Below are 24322 nucleotides of genomic sequence, written 5' to 3' on the forward strand. Positions count from 1 at the left end.
CACCTAGGCCAGCCACAGTTCCTCTTCTAATTTAACTTAGAGAAATTATTAGAATATTGAATCAACGTGCTCACCCCCCCCCCCAAAAAAAAAAAAAAAAAAAAAAAAAAACACACACACACACAAAAACGAATACACAAGATCAGATCATTGCCCCATCTTCTCCGGAAAAAAAAGGATCAAGACAAATGTTTTCACCTTTCTTTGAAATACATGAAGAAAATATGATGAAATTGATGCTAAAAAAGAGTATAGGCTCTCTTTGAATGCTGGCATAATATGTGTTATACGCTCAATATAAGAAAGTTGGCCGAACTGATTGCAATTGCTTGTGTGTTTGATTTCATATTCGTATAGTATGTGTCATAGGCATTTTTACTTCAAAATGTCGTTATCTCATGTGGTATTGAAAGTTTTGTTTGTTTGGCTTTATTTATTGTTCTATTCAACAATGTTTAAGAAAACCGACATACACACACACAACAGAAATGAAACTCCCCTAAAATAATGTCACTTTTTAACAAAAAAAAAGTCTTAAGCAAAATTATTCGCAGGTGTATTGCTACACTTATTGACTAAGTTCTATATGAAAAATAATGACAATGGCTTTACACGAGTGACCTTACATCCACGACAATGGTCACTTTTCAAAAGTCACAAAAGTTTCTTTGTGGGGTATTTGGAACATTATGCTTCTGGTGGATGTTTCAGTGGTGGTGCTTTTTTTACATTTCATTGTGCCACCCCTCCCTTATTCAACTTCGCGGAATACAATTTGCGAGTAAAAGAGTAAAAAGTCGATCCCGATCAACACGATTAAGAAGCACGATTAGATAGGACTTGCTGCGTTTTGATACGATCCAAGACAATCTGATGTGATGATCACAATAAAAAATTAATCGTGTTAATCGTAGAAAAATTTTGGACGGTTCAAAAATGTTCTACGATCAACGCGATTGCCATGATTGACCTCAAGATATGGTACAATCTAATACGATCTGATAAGATCACCACGATCGCTTCACGATTAAGACCACGATTTCAAAAGCAAAATGCAAGAATGATAAAGAACTGCAGTATACTTCAATTTATAGTGTCCTGGCACAAAGACGCAAACACTCTGCAAAGATCATTATAGAAAAGAAGGTGTTTCTTCTTGTCTGTTTAATTGTATTCGTGAACTGCTTGGAAACAGTGGTTAGTTAAAAAAATTCTTTAATTCCATAAATCTGCATTCTAGAGCTAGGTAGCTCTGAGGACCGATCCGAAGGAGGACTGCCATTTTTTTTTTCACTGCAAACTAATTACCAAAAAAGAAAACCCAAACTTGAATGAAACAAAACAAATGAAGCACAACATGTCGGTCGTAGCAAAGTCTGGGTCATACATGTAGGTCAATAATGTTTATATGTACTCACCTTCACCACATCGTAACTGAATAAACCCGTTTATTGTCACAATGCCGGGCAATGTCTGATTCAAGTATTCCTCCACGGCTGGAAAACCGAGTCTTCCGCAAAGCAAATCAGCAGCTCTATCATCAAATCCCTCAGGGCACACATATGTGTTTGTTTCAAAGACCACAAACCCGTCATGCGGCGAACGTCCATTAACCAGTTTCACTGATGAATGTTCTTGATGAGGAAGAAACCAATTAGCTATTATGGCAAATAATATAGTTTTACATATATGTGATGTATGTATCACTTCCCTATGTTCATGTGTGATTTGACGAATAAGCTTTGTAATAGTCAAAACAATTTTCCACCTCAATCCCTTCATCCTTTAACAGGTTTTCAACTGCCACATTAGCTTTAGACTTGGCACACTTAGTTACAACACTCTACAATGCATTTATAAAGGCGTCAAACCACTGATTGATTTGTAGTTTTATACACAGTTCACTTTATAAATCAAGAGAAGGAAAGTGAATAAAAGCCGGCTTCTTTGGAATAAACATAGGTGACATTTAGAGTGTTTTGTTTCCAAGGGCTCTTCATACTTTAATACCTCAAGTTTATGCTCTGTTCTCAAAGGCACGTTATTGGAATAACTCCAACATCAGGCCGCGGGACTTTCATTTTATTTTTTTTATTATTTTTTTTTTTTTTTAGGTTTGTGCATTGTATTGAATTAGAGAATCAATTGCAAAGCAAATTGCCACTGATTGACAAATTACCCTACATCGACGTAAATAAGTACTGAATTGATCAGTGTTTAAGTAGTGGCCATGATAAGAAGGATTAGAACCAACACTCGGTGGTCTAGGTGGTCTAGTGGAGATGACACCTCTCCGGAGATCAGGAGGTCATAGGTTCGAATCCTGCTCGAGTTTATACGCCAATTTTTTTTTCTTTAATCATGGCTACTACTAAAACACTGATCAATTCAGTGCTTATTTACGTCGTTGTAGGGCAATTTTCAATCAGTTGCAATGAAAACATTTCGAGGAAAAGAATTTGATTCGATTTATTGATTTATTGGTTTCTGTATTATCATTGTATATGAGCATACATGTACAGTCAAACCTGCCTTAGCGGCCACCTGTCTATAGCGGCCACTGAAAAATCCCCCCGAGAGAAAAGCAATGTTAAAGACCCTGTGTATAGCGGCCACCTGTCTAACGCGGCCAGCGGCCACAAATTTTGTTTCCCGCGGTAGATTTTAACCTGTCCATAGCGGCCAAAAGCCGTAGCCGAGCCGATAATCCAGCGTGTTGTTTCTGCTTGTTAGCCGTGCCAGTCATTCCTGGGCAACGTTCAGTGATCGCCACCGTTGCATTCATCACTTATTCAGTCACAATAAGGCACTAGTGACTGCACATGCTACATCATGTACTGTGCAACAATTTCATAAACACCGGCACTGTTCTATGCATGATACACACATGTGCATACGTACACACATACGTGTACATGTACATGTAAGTATATTATATAGATGTATACAACGATGATACATGTTACCTGTCTATAGCGGTCACCTGTCTATAACGGCCACTTTTCCCGTATCCCTTGGGTGGCCGCTATAGACAGGTTTGACTGTACATGTATATTAATGTACATACGTTGATGGAGCCATATATATACATGAATATCAGTTGTAATCAAAATATTTTTTTCTTCATTGCCTTTAGGTGAATTTCATGAATTTGACTGGAAACCAAAATTCGTTTCTGACAGCATGACAGATTTTCTGCCTGGGGATTACCAAAAAAAGCCGGCAGAATGATATTGTGTGTCCATGTGTGTGTGTGTGTGTGTGTGTGTGTGTGTGTGTGTGTGCATTTGTGACCGTGCATCATAAAACCAACAAAATGTTGCAAGCACTGATTTTGTGTGAGGACTGAATGGGTCAACCTAGCTTATTTTGTCATGCTTGAGTTTTTCATATTTTCTGAAAGAGCAAGACTTCTTCTTCATTATGCTAAAGCTTGATATATATATAAAAAAAGACTAGGAAATTATGTTTTGACCAGTTTTTTGGAAGAATAGTGTAATTAGGTGTCTCTTATCAGGCCCGTAGCCGGGGGGGGGGGGGGGTGCGTCGGGTGCGTACGCACCCCCCCCCCCCCCCAAATTCTGAAAGGTCCACTTTTTCATAATAACGGTTTTTAGCAATTCTCAAGATAACAATCCAAATAAATATAAAGACACATTATATGCTACGTAAATGTGGAAGAGTACGTTTAACAATGTTAAAAATAATTGTACGAAACCCTTTTGTTGTATGAACCATCAGATCGTCCCCATGCACACAAACACAAATGTTATGTATCAATTTGTGCGAGCTATTATTATATTGGCACTGCATGCCATGGCCCTTGGCGCGTGTGACCGGTGTTTTTTTTTTTTTCCACTGGCCGCCCGAGTACGTGCGATTCGTGGATGACATTGAGGTTGACACTTGCATTTTTTCACAGGAACAGAGGTAAGTGGATGAAAATCTAATAGCCTCAAGTTTACATATATGATAAAAATTAAAGAAATTTCCTCGAAATTACTATAATCGAAAACCTGAGACATTTTATATCTACGTCTCACAAAGATATAGTACATGTATATATAAGTACATGTTGGCATGATAATTCCTGGGGATAGATTATTATGTCAACTATTTTCCATTATGAATGCATGCTCCAATCAAATCGTATGAGAGAGAATGGAAAGTGCTGAGCTATGCAGTAAAATGGTAAAGTAAAAAGTTTGTCAGATAGTATTACAAAAGCCTGAATATTGCAAGAGCTCCGGAGTAAAAACAGTCAGTGAAAAACCCTATGTATGATAGCATTGTGAGAGCGTTAGACTGCATTGTGACGCATCGTTATTTAATTTACATTCTTTATTGATATATTTTCATAAATACATTGTATCTCAGGTAATGAGTCGGATTGGATTACAATTCTCACTTACAGCTTTGTAGAAGTCTGAGTCAACAGCATGGGCGTAAATCCCGGGGGGATGGGGAGATATATCCCCCCCCCCTGAAATGGAGGAGGGGGGGATGGCCTGTACAATCATCCCCCCCCCCCCCTGAATTTTTAGAAAAAAAATGGAGGAAGCAGAAATGTGATATGTATCAATTTTGGCATATTGCATGACGTTTGTACGCCGGCCTTCAGACAGGTAACAGAGCTGAACAATATATGCTATCTTGTAGGAAAATGTATACACAATTTTCTCAGGCGCTCGCTCGCTTCGCTCGCTCGCGAAGAAAGTAACATCGACATACACTGCGAGGTATGGCTCAGACATTGACAACGTCAAATAGTATAGGTCTACATTGTAAACATCCTATGACGCGAGTAACTGGGGACCATCTGCAAAATCATAGTGTACGAAAACAAACAAACAAACAATAACAAAAAATATATCGCCATAATTGAACCCCCTCCATTTCCTGAATCATTGTTGAGAAACGACAGTGACTGATCAATGACTCAGTCAGGATACATCTATGGGCATACCCAGGGAAGATCAGGGGCGTCGAATGTATTGGGGGGGGGGGGGGGGGCAAAGGGGCATTTGCCCCGCCCCTATACGGATGTGTTTAGGCAGACAAATCATTTATCCCCCAAGCAATTCCCGAGATGAGGACAAATCTCGAACTTTCTAAATGGAAAATATTGTCCAAATATCGCCAGAATTATGCACCAGATCGTTGTATTGCAATCATAAACATGCAAATGCTCTGCTATACAGGATCCCTTTCGATAAACTTTGTACACTTTTGATATTGATGTATATTTCCCTAATTTATCAAAGACTGTGGAGCAGATCTCTTAACAAAAGCACCCTCATATTATGAAGAGGCGTCGATGGGGGGGGGGGGGGGGGTTCCCCCATAAAAGTGGGACAAACAAAAGCGAAAAATATAGCTACAAACGGCAGTTTTTAGAGTGTAAAATGTCAAAATTTTAAAGCTCGCTCGCTCCGCTCGCTCGCATTTAACCGCTATGTGCCATTCTCCTGATGTTGCTGCCAGTGACTGACAGCAGTTGCGCCCGGTGCGCCCCCCTTAAAAGCGAAAAATATAGCTACAAACGGCAGTTTTGGGACTGTAAAATGTCAAAATTTTGAAGCTCTCTCGCTTCGCTCGCTCGCATTACTAATCATTATTCCATTCTCCTTGTTGCTGCTAGTAATTGCCAGCAGTTTTCGCCCGGTGCGCCCCCCCCTTAACCCCTTAATTTCAAAAGCGAAAAATATAACTACAAGCGACTGCAAAATGTCAAAATTTTGAAGCTCGATCGCTTCGCTCGCTCGCATTTAACCATTATGCCATCCTCCTGATGCTGCTGCCAGTAATATAGTTTTCGCCCGGTGCGCCCCCTTAATTTCCAAAGCGAAAAAATACAGCCACAAACGACAGTTTTTTAGACTGTAAAATGTCAAAATTTTCAAGCTTACTCGCTTCGCTCCCTCGCATTTAATCATTATGCCATTCTCATGATGTTGCTGCCAGTAAATCCAGCAGTTTACGCCCGGTGCGCCCCCCTTAATTTCCAAAGCAAAAAAAAAAAAATACAGCCACAAAGGACAGTTTTTTAGACTGTAAAATATCAAAATTTTCAAGCTCACTCGCTTCGCTCGCTCGCATTTAATCGTTATGCCATTTTCCTGATGTTGCTGCCAATATATTGCCAGGAGTTGCGCCCGGTGTGCCCCCCCCCCCCTTAATTTCCAAAGCGAAAATATACAGCCACAAACGGCAGTCTTTGGACTGTAAAATGTCAAAAATTTTCAAGCTCGCTCGCTCCGCTCGCTCGCATTTAACCACTATGTCATTCTCCTGATGTTGCTGCCAGTGATTGACAGCAGTTGCGCCCGGTGCGGCCCCCCTTAATTTCCAAAGCGAAAAATATAGCTACAAACGGCAGTTTTTAGACTGTAAAATGTCAAAAATTTCAAGCTCGCTCGCTCCGCTCGCTCGCATTTAATTGCTATGCCATTCTCCTGATGTTGCTGCCAGTGATTGACAGCAGTTGCGCCCGGTGCGGCCCTCCTTAGTTTCCAAAGCGAAATATATAGCTACAAACGGCAGTTTTGGGACTGTAAAATGTCTAAATTATTAATGCAAAAAGATTTCATCGTAGGAGGGGGAGACCTCCCTACCATACCCTCCCCCCCCCCCTCGCTTGCTTCGCTCCCTCCGTGGCACATAACCGCTCCTCCTAAGATCAAATCCTGTCTACGCCGGTGATAGGCCCCATTGTTTAGTAGGCCTTCACAGTGATGTCGCACAGGCGGAGCAAGAGCTGAAATACCACGATTTAGTCATTCAATAATATATTGTGAATATTTCATTTTCTTATTGTTTTTTAAAGAAAAGAAAACAAAATTTCACCAAAAGTGTGCACCAGATCGCTGAATTTCAGGTCTGAAAATGCAAAATCTTCCTCGTGTGGGAGAGGGATACACACCCTCCCCCCGTTCGGTCGTTCCGCTCCCTCTCACAGATATTTCAAAAACAAAAAGAAAAATGTTTTCATACTTTTAAGGTCTCATTTTCCGCCGAAAGTCATCTGACAAGCAAAAAAAAAAAAGCAACAAGAACAAAACGTCTTCATATTTTTGCTGCCACTTTCCTCCCACTATAACTTATTCCATGCAAAAAAGTGGGACATCCGATCCCTGTAAAGTGTGTGTGTGTGGGGGGGGGGGGGGTTCACCAAGCTTCCCTTCCCCCCCCCCCCCTCCCCCCCCCCCCCCCCTCACAATGCTGCGCCGGTCCGGTTATGGGCTTGTAATCGTGGTGATGGTGACCATCCCCCCACTCCTCAGTACGGATTTACGCCGTTGGTCAACAGTATCACACAGTACTTCAAGACGTATTATAGTACAAACGATTTCTTGAGCCTGCACCGTTTCAGGCTCTGTTCTGGATATACGGCGGTAGAAACTCATTCTTTTTTGTTGTTTATTTTATCATTATTTACTAATCTCTTTTCTAACTTACAGGTAGCGGATTTCTTTGCAGGCCAAATTCGGAAATGTAGTGTTGATTATTACTTATACATTTTCTCATGTTGTGACAGTTCTATTGGTTCTCATTTTAAAGTGAGCCAAAACCTAAGAACATTTTCACTTATAATTTCCAAAGAGTATTATGCAGGCACGCAAACTCATTTTAGTTGTATTTCATTTAAATGTAATGGGTAAGAGGGTATGAGAGAGAATGGAAAGTGCTGAGCTATGAAGTAAAATGGTAAAGTAAAAAGTTTGTCAGATAGTATTACAAAAGAAACTCATTCTTTTTTGTTTGTTTATTTTATCATTATTTACTTATCTCTCTTCTCACTTAAATGTAGTGGATCTCTTTGCAGCCCAAATTCGAAAATGCCTAGAGACAGCTAGTAACCAAATATGCTACTATAATTTAATAAATAAGAAATAACCATTCCAGTATGTATCTTAGTGTGCACAGTAAGACAGATCAAATCAAATAGGAAAACATCTGAGCACTAAGCCTGAGGTCTGAATTTGCACTCAACTTCTTCCAATAGCTAACGGATGTTTAATTTTTGAATTTCACTGACCTCCAAATTTCACAAAGAAAACCTTCTTAGCATGATGATTAATATGACATTTGACTGATATTGGAGATGTTTGCGAATCGGATCTACTACCTTTGATATTATTAAATCTAAAATGATTATTTGAAAGTTCGGAAATGCTGGAAATATCCTACCACAAGGAGGCAAAATATAAATGGTTCGCATTTACAATTCATTTTGTTTTAAAAATTTTCTTATTTATTTTCGTTTTTGACAAACTTGCATACCAGGCTTCAGGCCTGCTAACGCGGGTATACAATAGAAAAAATAAAAGTTAAAACAACACCAGGAAAATCACTATTCTCAATTTTGCGGCGCGCTACGCGCGCAGAGTCTCGAACACAATTAAACTTTGCAACTTCCTGGCAAAATGAGTTTTTACTATTTCCTAGATGAAATACCGTAACGCGATTGCATGCAACAGACAAAAATACAAATTTCCTCGAGACTTTAAAACGTCATTAAAACAGTCTAAATTCACAATTTGCGGCGCGCTTCGCGCGCAAAGTCTTATACAACTTTTGTAGTTCGGTCGTCCAAAGAATATATATATATATATATATATATATTTTTAGTGACCGCACCCCCCCCCCTTGAAAAATCCTGGCTACGGGCCTGCTTATAGAGTCCTTTTTTATTTTCTAAAATCCCTGTCAATGCTCTTCGCTTTCAACTGTAATAACCTGAGAAAAGATTATACTGCTGCATTAAAGTTGGCATTAATCCTAGGCCGAATGTGTTAATAAATCATGCTTAATTTCAGCTTAATCTGATAATCACTTCATTACTGTCGCTCCGGTGGTTTATATCCTAGTTTTTTTCTCGATTTCATCACACAGCTAGCACGACTTGGTAGAGATTAAGCGCTTGAATATACCCTGTACTTCACAGCCTCTTTTCTCAATTCACACTTTTCCCAAGTTTTCAATATTTAGATAAGTTAGGAGACTCTATTTGAGTTGAGTTTTACATCACTTCAAAGAGTCTGCTCTTTCAGGATCTGCTCCTAAACTTTTTGCTAGTTTGGAGATACATGGTCACGTTTTGCATGAACAGGTGAACTTAATTTTCGCTTAAGTTTCACTTTCACTTCAATATGGAAAAAAAAAAAATATCCATATATGTTTTTTCTCAGCATTCAAATGGTAAGACTTGTCAACGGTTAGCAGTTTAGTGAATCTTGCAAAATATTATATTAAAAGGCCGTTGATCGCTTTTCTACTTTTAGTGCAAATTTGGAATATTACTTTTTCTTTGTGTTAATACATTTATACAATAAAATCGACCTGGAATGTAATGACAATTTAGAAGACTGTGAGAAATAGACATAACATCAGTCTATAATTATTAATGTGGCCATTAATTTTTGTAATGTCACTACAATATGAAGTATCATGAAACTTTCTGAATGTTCCACGAACTTTAACGAAGATGAAAGCCCACCTGTTAATACACTTACCTGTCTTCAAAAACAGCAATTCTACAGGATAAATTTTCCGCCGAAATTCCATGACAATGTTGATCAAAAATCACTAACGTAAATATGTCATCCATGCAGTACTCTTCATTCAAGACAACGTAACTGTGTATCGGGTAAGTCTATAATGATATAACGTTACTGACTTTACCTTTATCTTTTTTTTTTTTAACTTTACCTATTTGGGTTTTTTTTATGTCTTTATCTCAAAAACAAGGCATAGTTTAACAATCTCTAAACTTCATAAGGTAAAAGACAAATTTGGATTTTACGATTTTATTATCATAATTGTCCTTTGAAAATTTTGTTGTCAAATCTTCACGCATACTTTCACGCAAGAAAGAAAGGTGGTAAGGCCTATCCATAGTAATACTGAAGGCATAACTACTTACCCTCGTAGCACTTCACGCTCATATTGAACTTCACTGGGTCGACATATATATGTTATCCGTAGCTCTACTTGATGGGCCAGAGATAATTTGAGGGATTCGGCCTGGTTCATGATCACACTCAGAAACGATTTGTTCGCTACTTCGTCCAGAAATTCAAATCCAATCACTGTGTGGTTGACAAACATAATTTCAGAATGTATTCGATGTCCACGAGGTGCCTGGAAAACCCAGCTATCGCCTTTAACGAGGCAATCTGCACCACACAGTATCTCTTGCTGTAGTGGCGTCCCCGAACAGTTAAGAAAGAAGTCTGGAAGGAATTTGAGACGCGAAGAAGTGTTTTTCTAATTAAGCGAGTAATGTTTGAATGGATAAAAAAAAAAGGATAGCAAGGGATATCAGATAATATTCGATCCTTGGAAATGTCGCTACCCTGTCAACATGTCAGAAAAAAAAAAAGCACAATTTTTTTCACACTAATTTCTTTCTGAATACTTTGCAGTAAAGTCATTGTCTAATAATGGAGCATAAGGACTCTAAATATCTCAGAAGCACGTTATCTAAAAAGATTGATTCGTCTGCGTCCAGGTAACATGTAGACGACCAACATTTCAGTCAACAGTAATGTCTTATGTTATACAAAAATGTGTAGAAAAGAAAAGTTGGGAACGCTCAAGGGAATCGAACACCTGCAAAGACCCATAGCAACAAAAGTGTTTGATTCTTTTTTTTTATTTCTTAGTTGAATTGTATACAGCGGAGGTGGCCTGGTAATAACTCCAAACATGAAATTTTATGTTTGTTTCTTTTCTTACTCTAAATTTTGTAAATAAAATCACACTTTATTATCTTTGAATCTTCTCATTTCTGTATAAGAAGAAATACTACATGTCAATATAATGGTGTTGTAGAGAAAAGAAAAGAAAGAAAAATACGTACAAGTCTTGTGAGCTTCTTCGGTAGAAAGTGTGAGGAGCGAATTGTGAAGGACGACACCTACATACAACCACGCTAAAAACGTAATCGGTCTCTCCATCGCGAAAATCCAAATTGATCGAACACTGATATGCAGAATATCACTGGCAAAGCCTGCACACAAAGTCTATTCAAGTGGGGGCATCTGCAGTAGAAAAAAATGAAGTATTTGGTGCAGTGTACAGAAATGAACAAGTTAACCACTGGTGACTCTGTCCGTGTTAATGTGGGTCTGCAAGAGAGTTGCGCGCATTGAAAGTGCGCAGCGATATGCCCTGGTCCCTCACTGTAGGGATCAACGAGACAGTCGGTCTTAAAATCAGTCTGAACGTGTGCCCAAATAGAATTACAATGTAATATCTTGCTGCATCCTCCAGGGTTTCGAGAAAGCTTTGTCATATATAGGTTCATTAATAACCACTTGAGAATGACACTATTCTCCGATTCATGTGTACAGAATACCCATGGATATGATTACTAGCAGTGTGTCTTGGTTTTGTTTGTTTTTATAGCATGAATTCGAATTGAAGCTGAAAGCTGACGCATATCCTGAAGTGACAGGGAAAGTATCTTGCCACATTCCTCTTCCTCTACTTGTACATTATTATTTGAGGAAGCACACTTCTTGTCTTGATGCGACTTTGTTTGGACTTTCTGATAATGAGATACAAATCTATACAAAGAGTACAAAATGCTTCCGCAAGGTTTTGTAATAAGAGCAAAGAAGGGCGACCATGTACATCTCATTTTATGATTAGATTTCCGATTAGCACCGGGTTCAGTTTAAGATGTTATCCATAGTTTTCCATTGTTCAAGGAATCTTGGCTCTCCGTTTTATGTAAAGAATTTTTCCCCAATATTTGAGTAGCCCTAGACACCTAAGATCTTAATCCAAACTTAAGCATTATACTGTAGATTGAAGCAGCTCTTAAACACTATTTCAATGTGACTAATTGAATCGTATAGTTTAATGACGATGGGACTGTTTTCATTCGTCTGCCCCTTTTCCGCATAGAGCGCATGTAATAGAGATGTTATTCATGCGCCTTATTAAAACTGGTTCATTGTAGCATCATTCCTAAGAACAAGATGACATTTTTAATGAATGATATCACCATTGTTTTTTAAAGTAGAATCTTGATTGTGTAATTGTGTGTGTGGCAATGTATCACACATCTTGACAGATCTTGAGATTTCCTAGAGATCTTGAGATCTTCTAGAGTAGTTAACAAAATTTGCAATTTATGTTTTTCTTGCGGATTTCTATATTCCATAGAGAGTTAGAAAATATCAGTTCAGTTGCTTACTTGTTCATTTATGGAAATATTATAATAACAATGAAGTTAATATGCCCGCAATTTGGTGATTTGACATTCCTTAAGCGTTATGTAGCTTATGTTACTTTATATGGATGTAAAATTATTTGACTTGAATTGATTAAGACTGAAAACGAAAGAAGGAAGCTTGACATGCACATTAAATTAGATTTAAACGGAGACACACGATCAGCTATGAATGGACCCAAATGCCACTGTCTAGATCTGCTGGAAAATTCAGCAGTGTCATCTTTTGCTGATTCTGCGATTCATGGTCAAAATGAAAACAAAAAAGACAAACAACGAATTTGAAATATCAACTATAGAAAGCTCACTTTTTAATAGGAACTCGCTTCTTCAATCTCAAAATTTAGAATTGTATAAAATATTTATGTTCTTGATTGTCATGACGCACTACACTAACAAGAATGTACTGTCATTATTATGATATCTTTCTTGCAGCTACTCTTAAAGACCAGCTATATACAGTATATATACATATGTATATATATATATATATATATATATATATATATATATATATAATTATATATTATTCTATATATATAATAATAATATCATATATATTATGTATATATATATATATATATATATATATATGTGACCGTGCATTACAAAACGAACGAACGCACTGATTTTATGTGAGAGCGGAAAATAGGTGAAATAGGTCATCCTAGCCAATCTTTACTTTTTCATATTTTCTGAAAGAGCAAATCTTCTTCTACTTCCTCTTCTTCTAAGTTTGGGATCATAAAACGAAAAGGAAATTGGGTTATCAGCAGTTTTTTTCTGGAACACTTTTTAGTGGAATAGTGTCATCAAGTGTTTCTCTCAGAGTCCTCTTTTCATTTCATGAAAACCCTGTCCGTGCTCATCACTTTCAACTCCAATAACTTTAGAAGAGCTAAAGCTACTGCTTTGAAAGTTGTAATTTATCATCAACAGAATGTGTTAATAAGGCATGCGCAATTTCGGCTTAATCTGTTAATCCCTTCATTGTTGTTGCTCAGGTAGTTATCATCCTGTTATTTGTTCCATTCATCGCACAGCTCGGGCGGCTTGCTAAAGATTAAACGCTTGAATAGACCCTGTTCTTCAGAGCCTCTTTTCTCAGTTCACACTTATCTAGTCTGTGTACTTTCTTTCCAATATTTAGATAGGTTAAGAGAGTCCGTTTGGATTGAGTTATATATCATTTTAAAGCTTAAAGTCTGCTCTTTCAGAATCTGACCTTTACTAAGAATCCATGTCCGACGACTTTTTGTTCGTTTTGTGGTGCAGGGTCACACACACACACACACACACACACATATATATATACATATATATATATATATATATATATATATATATATATATATGACCCTGCATGTCAAAACCAACAAAAAGTCGCCAGGCATGGATTTTTAGTTAAGAGCAGATTCTGAAAGAGCAGACTCTAAGCTTTAAAATGGTGTATAACTCAATTCAAATGGACTCCCCGAACCTTTAACAACTGGAAAGAAAGCACACACTCTGGAAAGTGTGAACCGAGAAAAGAGTTTCTGAAGTACAGAGTGTATTCAAGCGCTTAATCTTTACCAAACAGTGCTAGCTGTGCGATGAAAGGGACAAAACATAGGATGCAAACCACTGGAGCAACAACAATAAGGGGATTGTCAAATTAAGCTGAAATTGAGCATGTTCTATCAACACATTCTGTCCATGATTAATGCCAACTCTCAAAGCAGTAGCATTATCCTTTCAAAAGTTATTAGACTTAAAATGGAAGAGTGTGCTAGGGATTTCAAAAATGAAAAGGGGCCTCTAAAACATACCCTATCATTCTACTCTCCCCGAAAAAGGGGTTGTAGAAAAACTGCTGAAAACACACTTTGTCATTCATGATATGATCCCAAATTAAAGCATAATAAAGAAGAAGGATAGCTCTTTCAGAAAATATGAAAAAGTCAAGATTGAATCGGTTGACCCATTTCACCTTTTTGAGCCCTCACGTAAAATCAAGAGATGCGACTTTTTGTCTGTTTTTTGGTGCACGGTCACACACACACACACACACACACATATATATATATATATATATATATATATATATATATATATATATACATAAATATATATATATATATATATATATATATATACATACGTGCTGTGCTCTGAGATTGTGTTCTGAATTTGTGATATATTGATCTTTCCAGAGCTTCAAGTCATTTGTCACAGCTATCATATCTTATCTACGTATCTTCACTTGTGCCTGGTATACAAGAGGGACTGTATCTGACCATGGAAACTCGAAAAAGGAGCAGGAATCCGGCTGACAAACTTGTTACTAAGAACAGCAAACAACCCATCGGTTGTACCATCGGTTGTACAGGCCGTGTCAAAAGCCATCGTAGAAAATGTCACCAACGACGTCTACAACGCCATCAACATGGACTTCCATTTGGATTCCGACAAACTTGTCGCCCTCGAAGCCAAAATAGAGGATCTGGAAAAGAAGCTCTCTTCATACCAGAGTGCCTTGGAAGAACACGAGCAGTACAGCAGGAGAAACTGCCTACGATTCCACGGCGTTGCAGAGAACGGCGAGGAACAAACTGACGATGTCATCATCAAGATCATTCGCGAGAAACTGGACGTCGACATCCAGCCGGCGGACTTGGATCGATCTCATCGTATCCCGCTTCGTGCGTACGACCGAGCACAGAGGCAACGGCATCCTGCTTCGAAGCCCATCATCGTCAAGTTTGCTAGGTATAACGTGCGACAACAGGTGTACACGGCAAGACAGAAATTGAAAGGCTCCAATGTGTACATCCACGAGGATCTCACACAAGAGAGGAGCAACCTGGTCTACATGGCGAGGAAGCATGAGAAGGTGATGAGAGTGTGGACTACCGATGGACGAATCTCAGTACTGACCAGGGATGACAAGAAGGTAAAAATCAGATCAATCAAAGATCTAGAAAAGCTCTAGAGCCGGTATGACAGAAAATAGCATCTTATCACATGCATGATTTTTCCTATGGGCCGGACATTTCCATGCATTTCATGTAATAGATCTGTAAAGTATGATGAAAATGCTCTTATGTGTGTTAGATGTAACGAATGGATTCATTTCATGTGTTCGTCTGTTACTTACAACTTTTTTCAGTCAAATTCTGATTATATGTGTACTAAATGTTTAATGTTTGAACTTCCTTATAATGTTTCGGATGTAGATTTTGAACAGAATGTTCTAGTTGATAGTCATACAGAAATAGAAATAAGTGATCATGAACAGATTGTTAATGAGTTCAAAACAATTGGTGGAATAAGTATTGCACACTTGAATATTTGCTCTCTTCTGAAAAATATGGACGAAATTCGATTACTTCTGAGTAAAGCTAGTATTGATATAATAACCTTTTGTGAAACTCGTCTGGATGAGTCAGTATCTGACCATGAAATATGTATTGATGGGTACAAGACAGTCCGTAATGACCGGAATCGAAATGGTGGGGGCGTTATTTTCTACGTGCGCAGTTCTTTAGATTACGTGGCCCTTGAAGAGTATCATAATCAGGGCTTAGAATTAGCGTGTACACAGGTAACTCTTAATAAACAAAAGCCTTTTATCCTAATGTCGTGGTATAGACCGCCAGATTCGTCTATCAATATATTTCATGGTCTTGAAAATATACTCCAGAGTGTTGAAGCTCGTTATTGTGATTATGTTCTGGTAGGAGATGTGAATTGTGATCTGTTGAACAAGAAACCCTCGTATCATACTTCTCGTATGCAAAGTATAGCAGAAGAATACTCATTAACTCAATGTGTTTCCATGGCAACGAGAGTAACAAAGCACTCTAAAACACTCATTGATCATGTTTATACATCAAAGAGTGAAAATATTACACAATGCAAAGTCTTGCCTTTCAGCCTAAGTGACCATGAAATGGTTCTTTTCTCTTGGCGTAAGTGTAAACCGAAATCAGGTGGTAACCACTGTTATATTTCATCACGCAACATGAGAAAGCTTGATATTGAAAAATTTGTAAATGAATTAAATGACTCTTCAGTGGATGAAATATTACAAGAAACATCAACAGAGAAAGCATATCACATCTGGGTTCATAAACTAAGATCTCTGTTGGATAGGCATGCCCCAGTCAAAAAGAAAAGACTTCGACAAAAGAGGTCACCTTGGATGACTAGTGGTGTCATGGCTTTGATAAGAGAAAGAGATAAGGCAAAACAGGCCGCTAAACGCATGAATAATGATTATGAGTGGCAGAAATATAGAAATCTACGTAATTTGGTAACATCATCTGTGAGAAAAGCTAAAAGGAAATATGTAATTGATAATATTAGGGAAAATGTAGGAAACTCCACCCTCATGTGGAAAGTCTTAAGAGAGCTTATACCGAGCGCTAAATCCTCTATGAAAGTTCATAAAATTACATATGATGGAAACGAGTATACAGGGTACAAAGATGTTGCAAATGCACTGAACAACCACTTTTCTAATTTGGTTTTGCGAAACAGAGAAAATGTTCATTTCAAAAATAATCCTATGCAATATGTACCGAAAGCATGTACAACTTTTGAATTCACTTCAGTGTCAGCTGATGAGGTAAAGAAGTGTATTGATAAAACGCCCCGAAATAAGGCTACTGGGCTTGACACCATACCAGCTTGCATCCTACGGGACACCGTGTCAGTTATCCTTAAATCTTTTACCCACATAGTAAATTTATCATTGAAAGATGGTGTTATCCCGAACGAGTGGAAGTGTGCTAAAATAACACCTCTATTCAAGGGTGGTGATACAACTGATCCCTCAAATTATAGGCCAATATCTGTTTTGCCTGTAGCTTCAAAGATTTTAGAAAAGTTGGTGTTTAAACAAGTGTATGCTTATCTTAAAGAAAATGATTTATTGACAAAAAAACAATATGGCTTTCGCCCAAAATTTTCTTCAGAAATGGCATTACTAAACCTCACTGAAAATGTAAATAAAGTTATAGATGTTGGACAAGTTGTTGTTGTGGTTACCCTCGATCTTTTAAAGGCTTTTGATATGGTATCCTTTGATATTTTGATTGAAAAATTACGATTTTTCGGATTTTGCGAGGATACTATACGCTGGTTTGTAAATTATTTCAGTCAAAGAAAACAACAAACTGTAATCAATGGTAATGTTTCAAAGGAGGGTGAGGTGCTCTGTGGGGTCCCTCAGGGAAGTATTTTGGGACCTTTGTTGTTCATCATGTATATGAATGATTTGCCGCGGGTAGTTAGAAATTGTCAAGTGTCGCTTTATGCGGATGATACCTGTATTTATTATGCATCCACTGATCCTATTGAACTTGAAAGAATTGTTAATAATGATTTGCGTGCTGTGCATGAATGGTTACTTCATAATAAGCTTATGTTGAATGTTAAAAAATGTAAATGTATGTTTATAGGTACTAGGCGTAATCGTAAAAAATTTGAAAATGTTAGTATAAGAATTGATGGTACTCAGTTAGAAAAGGTAGGAAGTTGTAAATATCTTGGTGTTGTCATTGACACAGAATTTTCTTGGAAACCACAGGTTGACAGCGTGAAAAGTAAAGTGTTACGTAATTTGTACGCTTTAAGAAGGGCAAGACCATACATTGACCAAGACACCGCATTAACCCTGTATAATACAATGATTCGTCCTCACTTTGAGTACTGTAACACCATCTGGATGAAACCAAATTCTGGTAATATAAAAAGACTGCAAATACTTCAGAACAGAGCCTTGCGAACTGTTCTGAAAGTGGATCATCGTCACAATAGACGAGATTTGTATGGGAGGCTGCCTGTTGACTGCCTCAGTGCCAAAGTGAAAAAAGATCTTGTTGTTTTTATTTACAAAGTTTTAAATAACCTCTTGCCTGATTTTCTGACTTATCAAGTGAACTTAAAAGTATCTAATTACAATCTGAGGAACTCGGCGTTTAAAGTATTGTTACCAAAACCAAAGACCAATTTCTGCAAAAGTAGTACTATTTACATAGCAGCTCAATTATTCAATCAATTACCGGAAGCCACGAGAACACGTACAAGGTTAGCACAATTTCTGAAGGATATCGATTCTGTTTTCTTCCTTGATTTATGAGTTTTTTCTATTTCTGAGTAATATTTTTTTTTAATCACTTCCTTTCCGAGATTTTTTTTTTGGGGGGTTCTTCTTACTGCATTCTACTGTCAGACTGTTTTGTTCAGAATGCTGTGTATATATGTGTTTTTTTTTTCATCTTTTTGTTTGGTTATACCGATTATTGTCTATGTATTATTCTATACGTTGATTGTACCACATTATGTTTTTTGTACAGTGTATATCAGACGGACTTGCTGAAAAACAGCCTAACGGCTGAGTGCAAGTATTTTTACCCGTGTTTAAATAAAAACAAACAAACAAACATATATATATATATATATATATATATATGTATATATATACATATATATATATATATATATATATATGTACAGGGTGTATAAAAATAAACGTTACACTTTTGAAAAAATTGTCTAAATTACATGTCAAAATATTTGGAAGATTTTTTTTCATATGTATGGATGCCCAATAGTCTCATCTATCAAGTGCAATCAACAAAACAAATTTTCGTTCACGCTTGGTTGAACACTGACGCTCTTTGTCCACAGTGTGAAAAATGACTTGCGGCAAAATGAAAGAAGATGGAAAATTCAGCCTGCAAGCCAAATGAGTGCTCCCATTCAAACAAGCTGCTCTTTTGCTTAAAGCTTTGATTATTTTATGATAGTCTGAGATTTTTTGTCAGGTTTATCGTAATTTTATTGATTTCATTTCTAAATCAATCAGTGAGAATTAGAGTGTGTAATTACGTCAAGATCTTGAAAGCACAGTTTTCACAATACACGGACACGTCAATAACATATAATGCCAGTTATTCATTAATGCGTTAGTGGTACCAAATTAATCAACATTCAAATCATTCATCCCATTAATCAATCAATCAATCAATCAACCCATCAATACATCAACCGATATATCAGTTAGTCGGTCATTGAGTCGTTCAATCAATCAGTGAATCAATCCAATAATTAATTAATCACTTGTCAGTTATTGAAATAATCAATCGGCTGATTGAACGAATAAACTAACAAATAAATCAGTTTTTCAAACATTGATCAGCCTTTAAGCCGGGGGGGGGGGGGGTGATATTCCCTATGTCAATCTGCCATCTTTTATAAAACATGCATACAATAAAATTTTGACTAGTTGATTGATTGATTGATTGATTTATTGATTGATTGATTGATTGATTGATTGATTGATTGATTGATTGATTGAATGATTGATTGATTGATTAATTGGATTGATTGATTGGATTGATTGATTGATTGGATTGGATTGATTGTATTGATTGAATGATCTGAGGATGCATTAATTTTGTACTTTTTTCTTGACTGAGTGACTGGCATGTGGGTTCGATATGTCTGTGCATGATTTGTGTAACTGTGCTTAAAAGATCTTGATGTTGTTAATCAACCTTCCATAACACAATGGAATCATTTAAAACACGACAGAAAATCGCCAGAAATTCCTAAACTAGCATAACATAATCAAAACTGTAAGCAAAAGAGCAATTTGTTTGAATGAGAACACTTATTTAGACTGCTGGCTGAATTTTCCATCCTCTTTCAATTTGGGGCAAGCCATTTTTCACACTCTGGACAAAGAGCGTCAGTGTTCAGCCAAGCGTGAACAAAGATTTGTTTTGTTGATTGCACTTGATAGATTAGACTATTGGGTATCCATAAATATGGAAAAATCTTCCAAATATTTTGAAATGTAGTTTAGACAATTTTTCCAAAAGTGTAACTTTTTTTGATACGCCCTGTATACATGTTTGTGTGTAATTATAAAGAATTTACTCGCAAAAAAGGCCTAAATCATTTTTTTTTTTCATTTGGTAGTTCTTTACATGCCTATTAAATACTAAACATCTACAATTTGCATCAACTAACAGTAGTCCAACTTCCAAAGGAAGTAGGTAGTTTTTTTAGAAATTGATATAAAATTCCTGATTTCTTTCAAAATTGACCTATATGATAACTTCAACTATCCTGTATCCTGACTGGTTGAAGACCTATAAGAAATCAGCACACAACCAGCTGAGTAGAATACTCTGTGTGAGGATGTCTTATGAAATTAAATTAATCAACTTTGTGAAAGATAAAGACGGTGATGATGACGACGAAAATTTATCCATTGCTACACCTTTTGATATTGTATATTTTCACCAAGTAACATGAATGCACAATTTTCATGATACAATATACTGTACACTACTAAGACCAGATTCCACCATGTATTTCTAAGATATCTGAGATTTTGTACTAGCATACTCACTGCCATCATGCATGCTCTTCCGCACATTCTCGCATTTTTTCGATATGCTATTAAAGGAATTAATTATCATTATTTATTATGATTATATTATTTATAATCATTTCTACATTATTATCTCTCTCAGTTTGCATAAGATTTTCATGGAACACTCCATACAATTGACATGAAATGGAAGAGATCACCTAAAAAGAACAGACCTTCTCTTTTGAACGACAGTAATGTTTGATTCTTTTTCCCGAAAAAAAAAAAAGTGTGTGGACGTACCGAATAAGGATGAAGATACTGTATACTGATAGTGGTGGAATGGGTAGATAAAGTGCGTGCGGGCTACCAATTTGCCGAGTCTTGCTTGTAATTTTTGTCATGAACACATTGTCATCTCAATGTGATATGTCATGTTTTTATTTTCAAATTTATCTCGTTCCTGTTTGTGAGCGTATGTGTTTTATATTTTTGTTTTTAGTTTCGTTGGGGTTATATTTCTCACTGTAGTAGCTCGTACGTATACGCTTACGTTGCTGCGTTGCTGATGAAAAAAAGAATGAAAAGAACAGGCAAGCGTCGGTTTCGCTTTAACTTTTCAGGTACTGATGAATTAGATTGCGCATGACAAGGGGCTATCAAGCACATGAGTTCATGCTACCATCATGATAGTTTACATTATGCACACAAGCAACACTGGTGATTTATAAGATCGTTGCTTGTCAGTGTAATGGCGCATCTCTCCCCTTCGTTCTCTCACATACTTTATTTATACTCTCTCCCATCCTTTCTCTCTCTCTCTCTCTCTCTGTCTCTTTCTGTCAATGTTTTTTTTTTCTCTTTCAAGTAAATAATCGACCATTCAACTTATTCGTCATTGGGGCATTTACATCATGTTGAACTTTAACACGGTCATTAGTGGTTCCTTCTCTCCTTCTATTTATCATTATCAAAATCAAATACCCGCACTTTTTCTTTTTTGTTTTGTGAGAGACTATGCCTTTATAACATTTTCATTATTGTCATCAGTTGACATGAAATCAATTTAATAACTTCTAAGCATCGTTAGGGTTCCAATTCACAGGGAACGTCCTCTTGCATTATTGAACTGGCCACACCTTATGGGGGGGGGGCTGAAAATCTACTTTCATTGACAAAGTTGTTTTTTCTTTCCTTTGGGGGGAAAGCAATTCGTTTTTGATGACACACAGATATTTTTTTCCAAATAAAAAATAAAAAGGAGATAGTCATTTCTATCCAACTTCCACGCTTCCCTTGATGTGCAAGAATAGAGATATACCCAAGAAAATTGTTCGTTTTAGTTCAGAGTGGAAGGGTGGGATTTTTCTTATACTTCCATATTCCAGTATGAGGTAGGACAAATATTCTTCAAAAGGGGGTTGCCAAGATTGGTCGGACTCTGAGAGAGGTTCATGGTAGATTGACGAATAGAAAGAGTTTTCCAGAATTACCAGGGTGATCTACTGCTGTGGAGTGAGTAGACGATGATGTACTGGCTTGTTTATCACGTGGTAAGACATTGTCAATGTTACAGGCCTCTAGGTATCTCGACTTGCCTGCATAGGAATGACACGGGGAAGCAGGTAACCGTCCTCATCTATGTAATGTCCATCTGCAGTGATAAATCTTGTTTTTCCTCTTCTTGTCCTTTACTCTGCACAGCACCTGTTTTTGTTTTCAAATTATTATATAATTTACAACCACAATTTATTTGGGAAAATAGTTTTGAAAATTATCATTTACGAAAATAAAGTAATATCATTATGATATTTATAACAGTTTCGATAAATTTCTTGAGATTTTGGTGTGGATTACTCCTGTAAGTGCTCAGATATTGGAAAACCTCATGATGTGATTAATTTGCTCTTTGTTGTGTTGTTGTTGTTGTTGTTATTGCAGCTGTCGCTGCTGTTTTACCATTGTATACATGGATGTTAAGAAAAAAAAGACCTTTCTGCCTCATCGAGCACATTAACCTTAGCCCTTGAAGGAATAGGATAAAACAGTCTACCAACTAACTTGTTGTTAAAGATAATATAAAGTTTTGGTACCTCAAAAGTTTTCCTGAATTTCCTTGTCTTAGTTTGTGTTTCAGGTTAAAGTACCTTTCATGTAACTAACACTGCGAGACTTACTCGCCCCAAAGTGCTCTCATGTCTTCGCAATCATGCAATTAACTGCGACCAGCAGCCCCATACGCATAGCGTAATGGGGCTTCGCATTGTAGCATTCAGGATCATGACAGATTTAGTATCGCGGGTAAATATCAACTTAAAATCCAGAAATTTCTTCAATTTGAGGACTTACCAATTAAGTTGAAGTATTGAAAACAGGCTTCGGACAACGTTTGGTTCTGCCAGTAGTCCCTTTCTGTTCGAATTGATGACTGAATGTGACTCGGTCGAGAGGACCTTGGGAGAGCTACATACACTGAATACTACGGCCAGCGTATGCGCACACATCACATGTGCACAAATTTCAAATCCATGAACGGATAAGATGTCTGTGTGCGCATGCGCTGGCCGTCAATTCAGTGTAGCTCTCCCAAGCGCTCCCAATGCCTAGTGCCGAGCTCGAGGGCTGTATGACTCGTGGTCTGTGTGACTCGTAAACTGCATGACTCATAGATGATTTAGTATACTCGGCCACACCCTGCGTGAATGTGCGTGCTATTCTCTTAATATTTCATTGTCATGTCACAAAATATTCCTCAGGCTCCCAAGTAGGCATTACAGGGAGATCTGTGATAACGAATTTGATTAATTTACATTCACTGGCAAGATACTTACGGATGAAGTGTCCATGAAAGCACTCAGTATTTAATTTCACAATTTTTATGACTTTCACATCCGTGATGGTTAATGACCGGGTTTCAAAGAATTTAATGATTGAGATTTTCGAGTGCAAAAGTTTAACGCATTAACGACGAATATTTCTTTTCATCCGAGTGAGCTGACAATCATTTCTAAAGGCACTGAAAGGCTTTCGGTTTTGTATATTTGAATATGCGATATTGTCACGGGGTCTCTCTCCGGAACATAGTCGTATGTGGTATAGCTATTAGGAGATTTTGAGTGTGGTGTGCTGGGTCGGAGAAGTGTGAACTATTGTTCCTTTGAGATTCCGTGATAGATGAGGTTGGTAGCGGGCCTCACGGACTGTAGAATGGATGTTGAACCATGACAGACTGCACTAAGACTCAAGATTCCGGTTCACAATGACTTTATTAAGGCGACATGACACTCGCCTGCTCCACATGACGTTCAATAAATGTACACGGTATAACATTGTCATTCTTGTGATCTGCCGAAGTCTGACACTAATCCCAGAGCTGTAACCTCACTCACAGTAATCTTATCCCAATCTCTAGCTCAATCTGCCTAACAAAGGGAAACCCTGCTCTATTTATACTGCCCTTGGCAGTGACCATCAGTAGAGGTACCTGTCAATCACGTTTACAAAGCAGACCGTCAAATTAGACACACCAGACCCAGCGTAAACAAGAAACAAAGAACAAGAAGGGAGAGGAGGAGAGAGAGAGAGACAAGACGGGGAACAAAGAGCAGCATAGGAGAAGGGAAGAGAGGAGGACCGGATTACAAACAAAGAACAACATAGGAGAGGGGAAGAGAGAGGGACTGGACGAGAACAAAGAACAACATAAG

At 37.4% G+C, this 24322-nt stretch overlaps 1 protein-coding gene across 1 annotated transcript in view; it reads right to left on the bottom strand.

The window, feature by feature from the left end:
• LOC140227042 (uncharacterized) overlaps nucleotides 1-9947 on the bottom strand; it is a 28757-nt gene extending 18810 nt beyond the window's left edge. Inside the window, exons 1-2 of the mRNA XM_072307473.1 lie at nucleotides 9926-9947; nucleotides 1419-1634 (exon numbers count right to left, since the gene is read on the bottom strand). Of these exons, the coding sequence (XP_072163574.1) occupies nucleotides 1419-1634; nucleotides 9926-9947 (238 nt within the window). The remainder of the gene's footprint in view (nucleotides 1-1418; nucleotides 1635-9925) is intronic.
• Between the last annotated feature and the right edge of the window lie 14375 nt (nucleotides 9948-24322).

This window comes from Diadema setosum, chromosome 4 (assembly GCF_964275005.1).
Source record: "Diadema setosum chromosome 4, eeDiaSeto1, whole genome shotgun sequence".
In the NCBI taxonomy this organism is placed as follows: domain Eukaryota; kingdom Metazoa; phylum Echinodermata; class Echinoidea; order Diadematoida; family Diadematidae; genus Diadema; species Diadema setosum.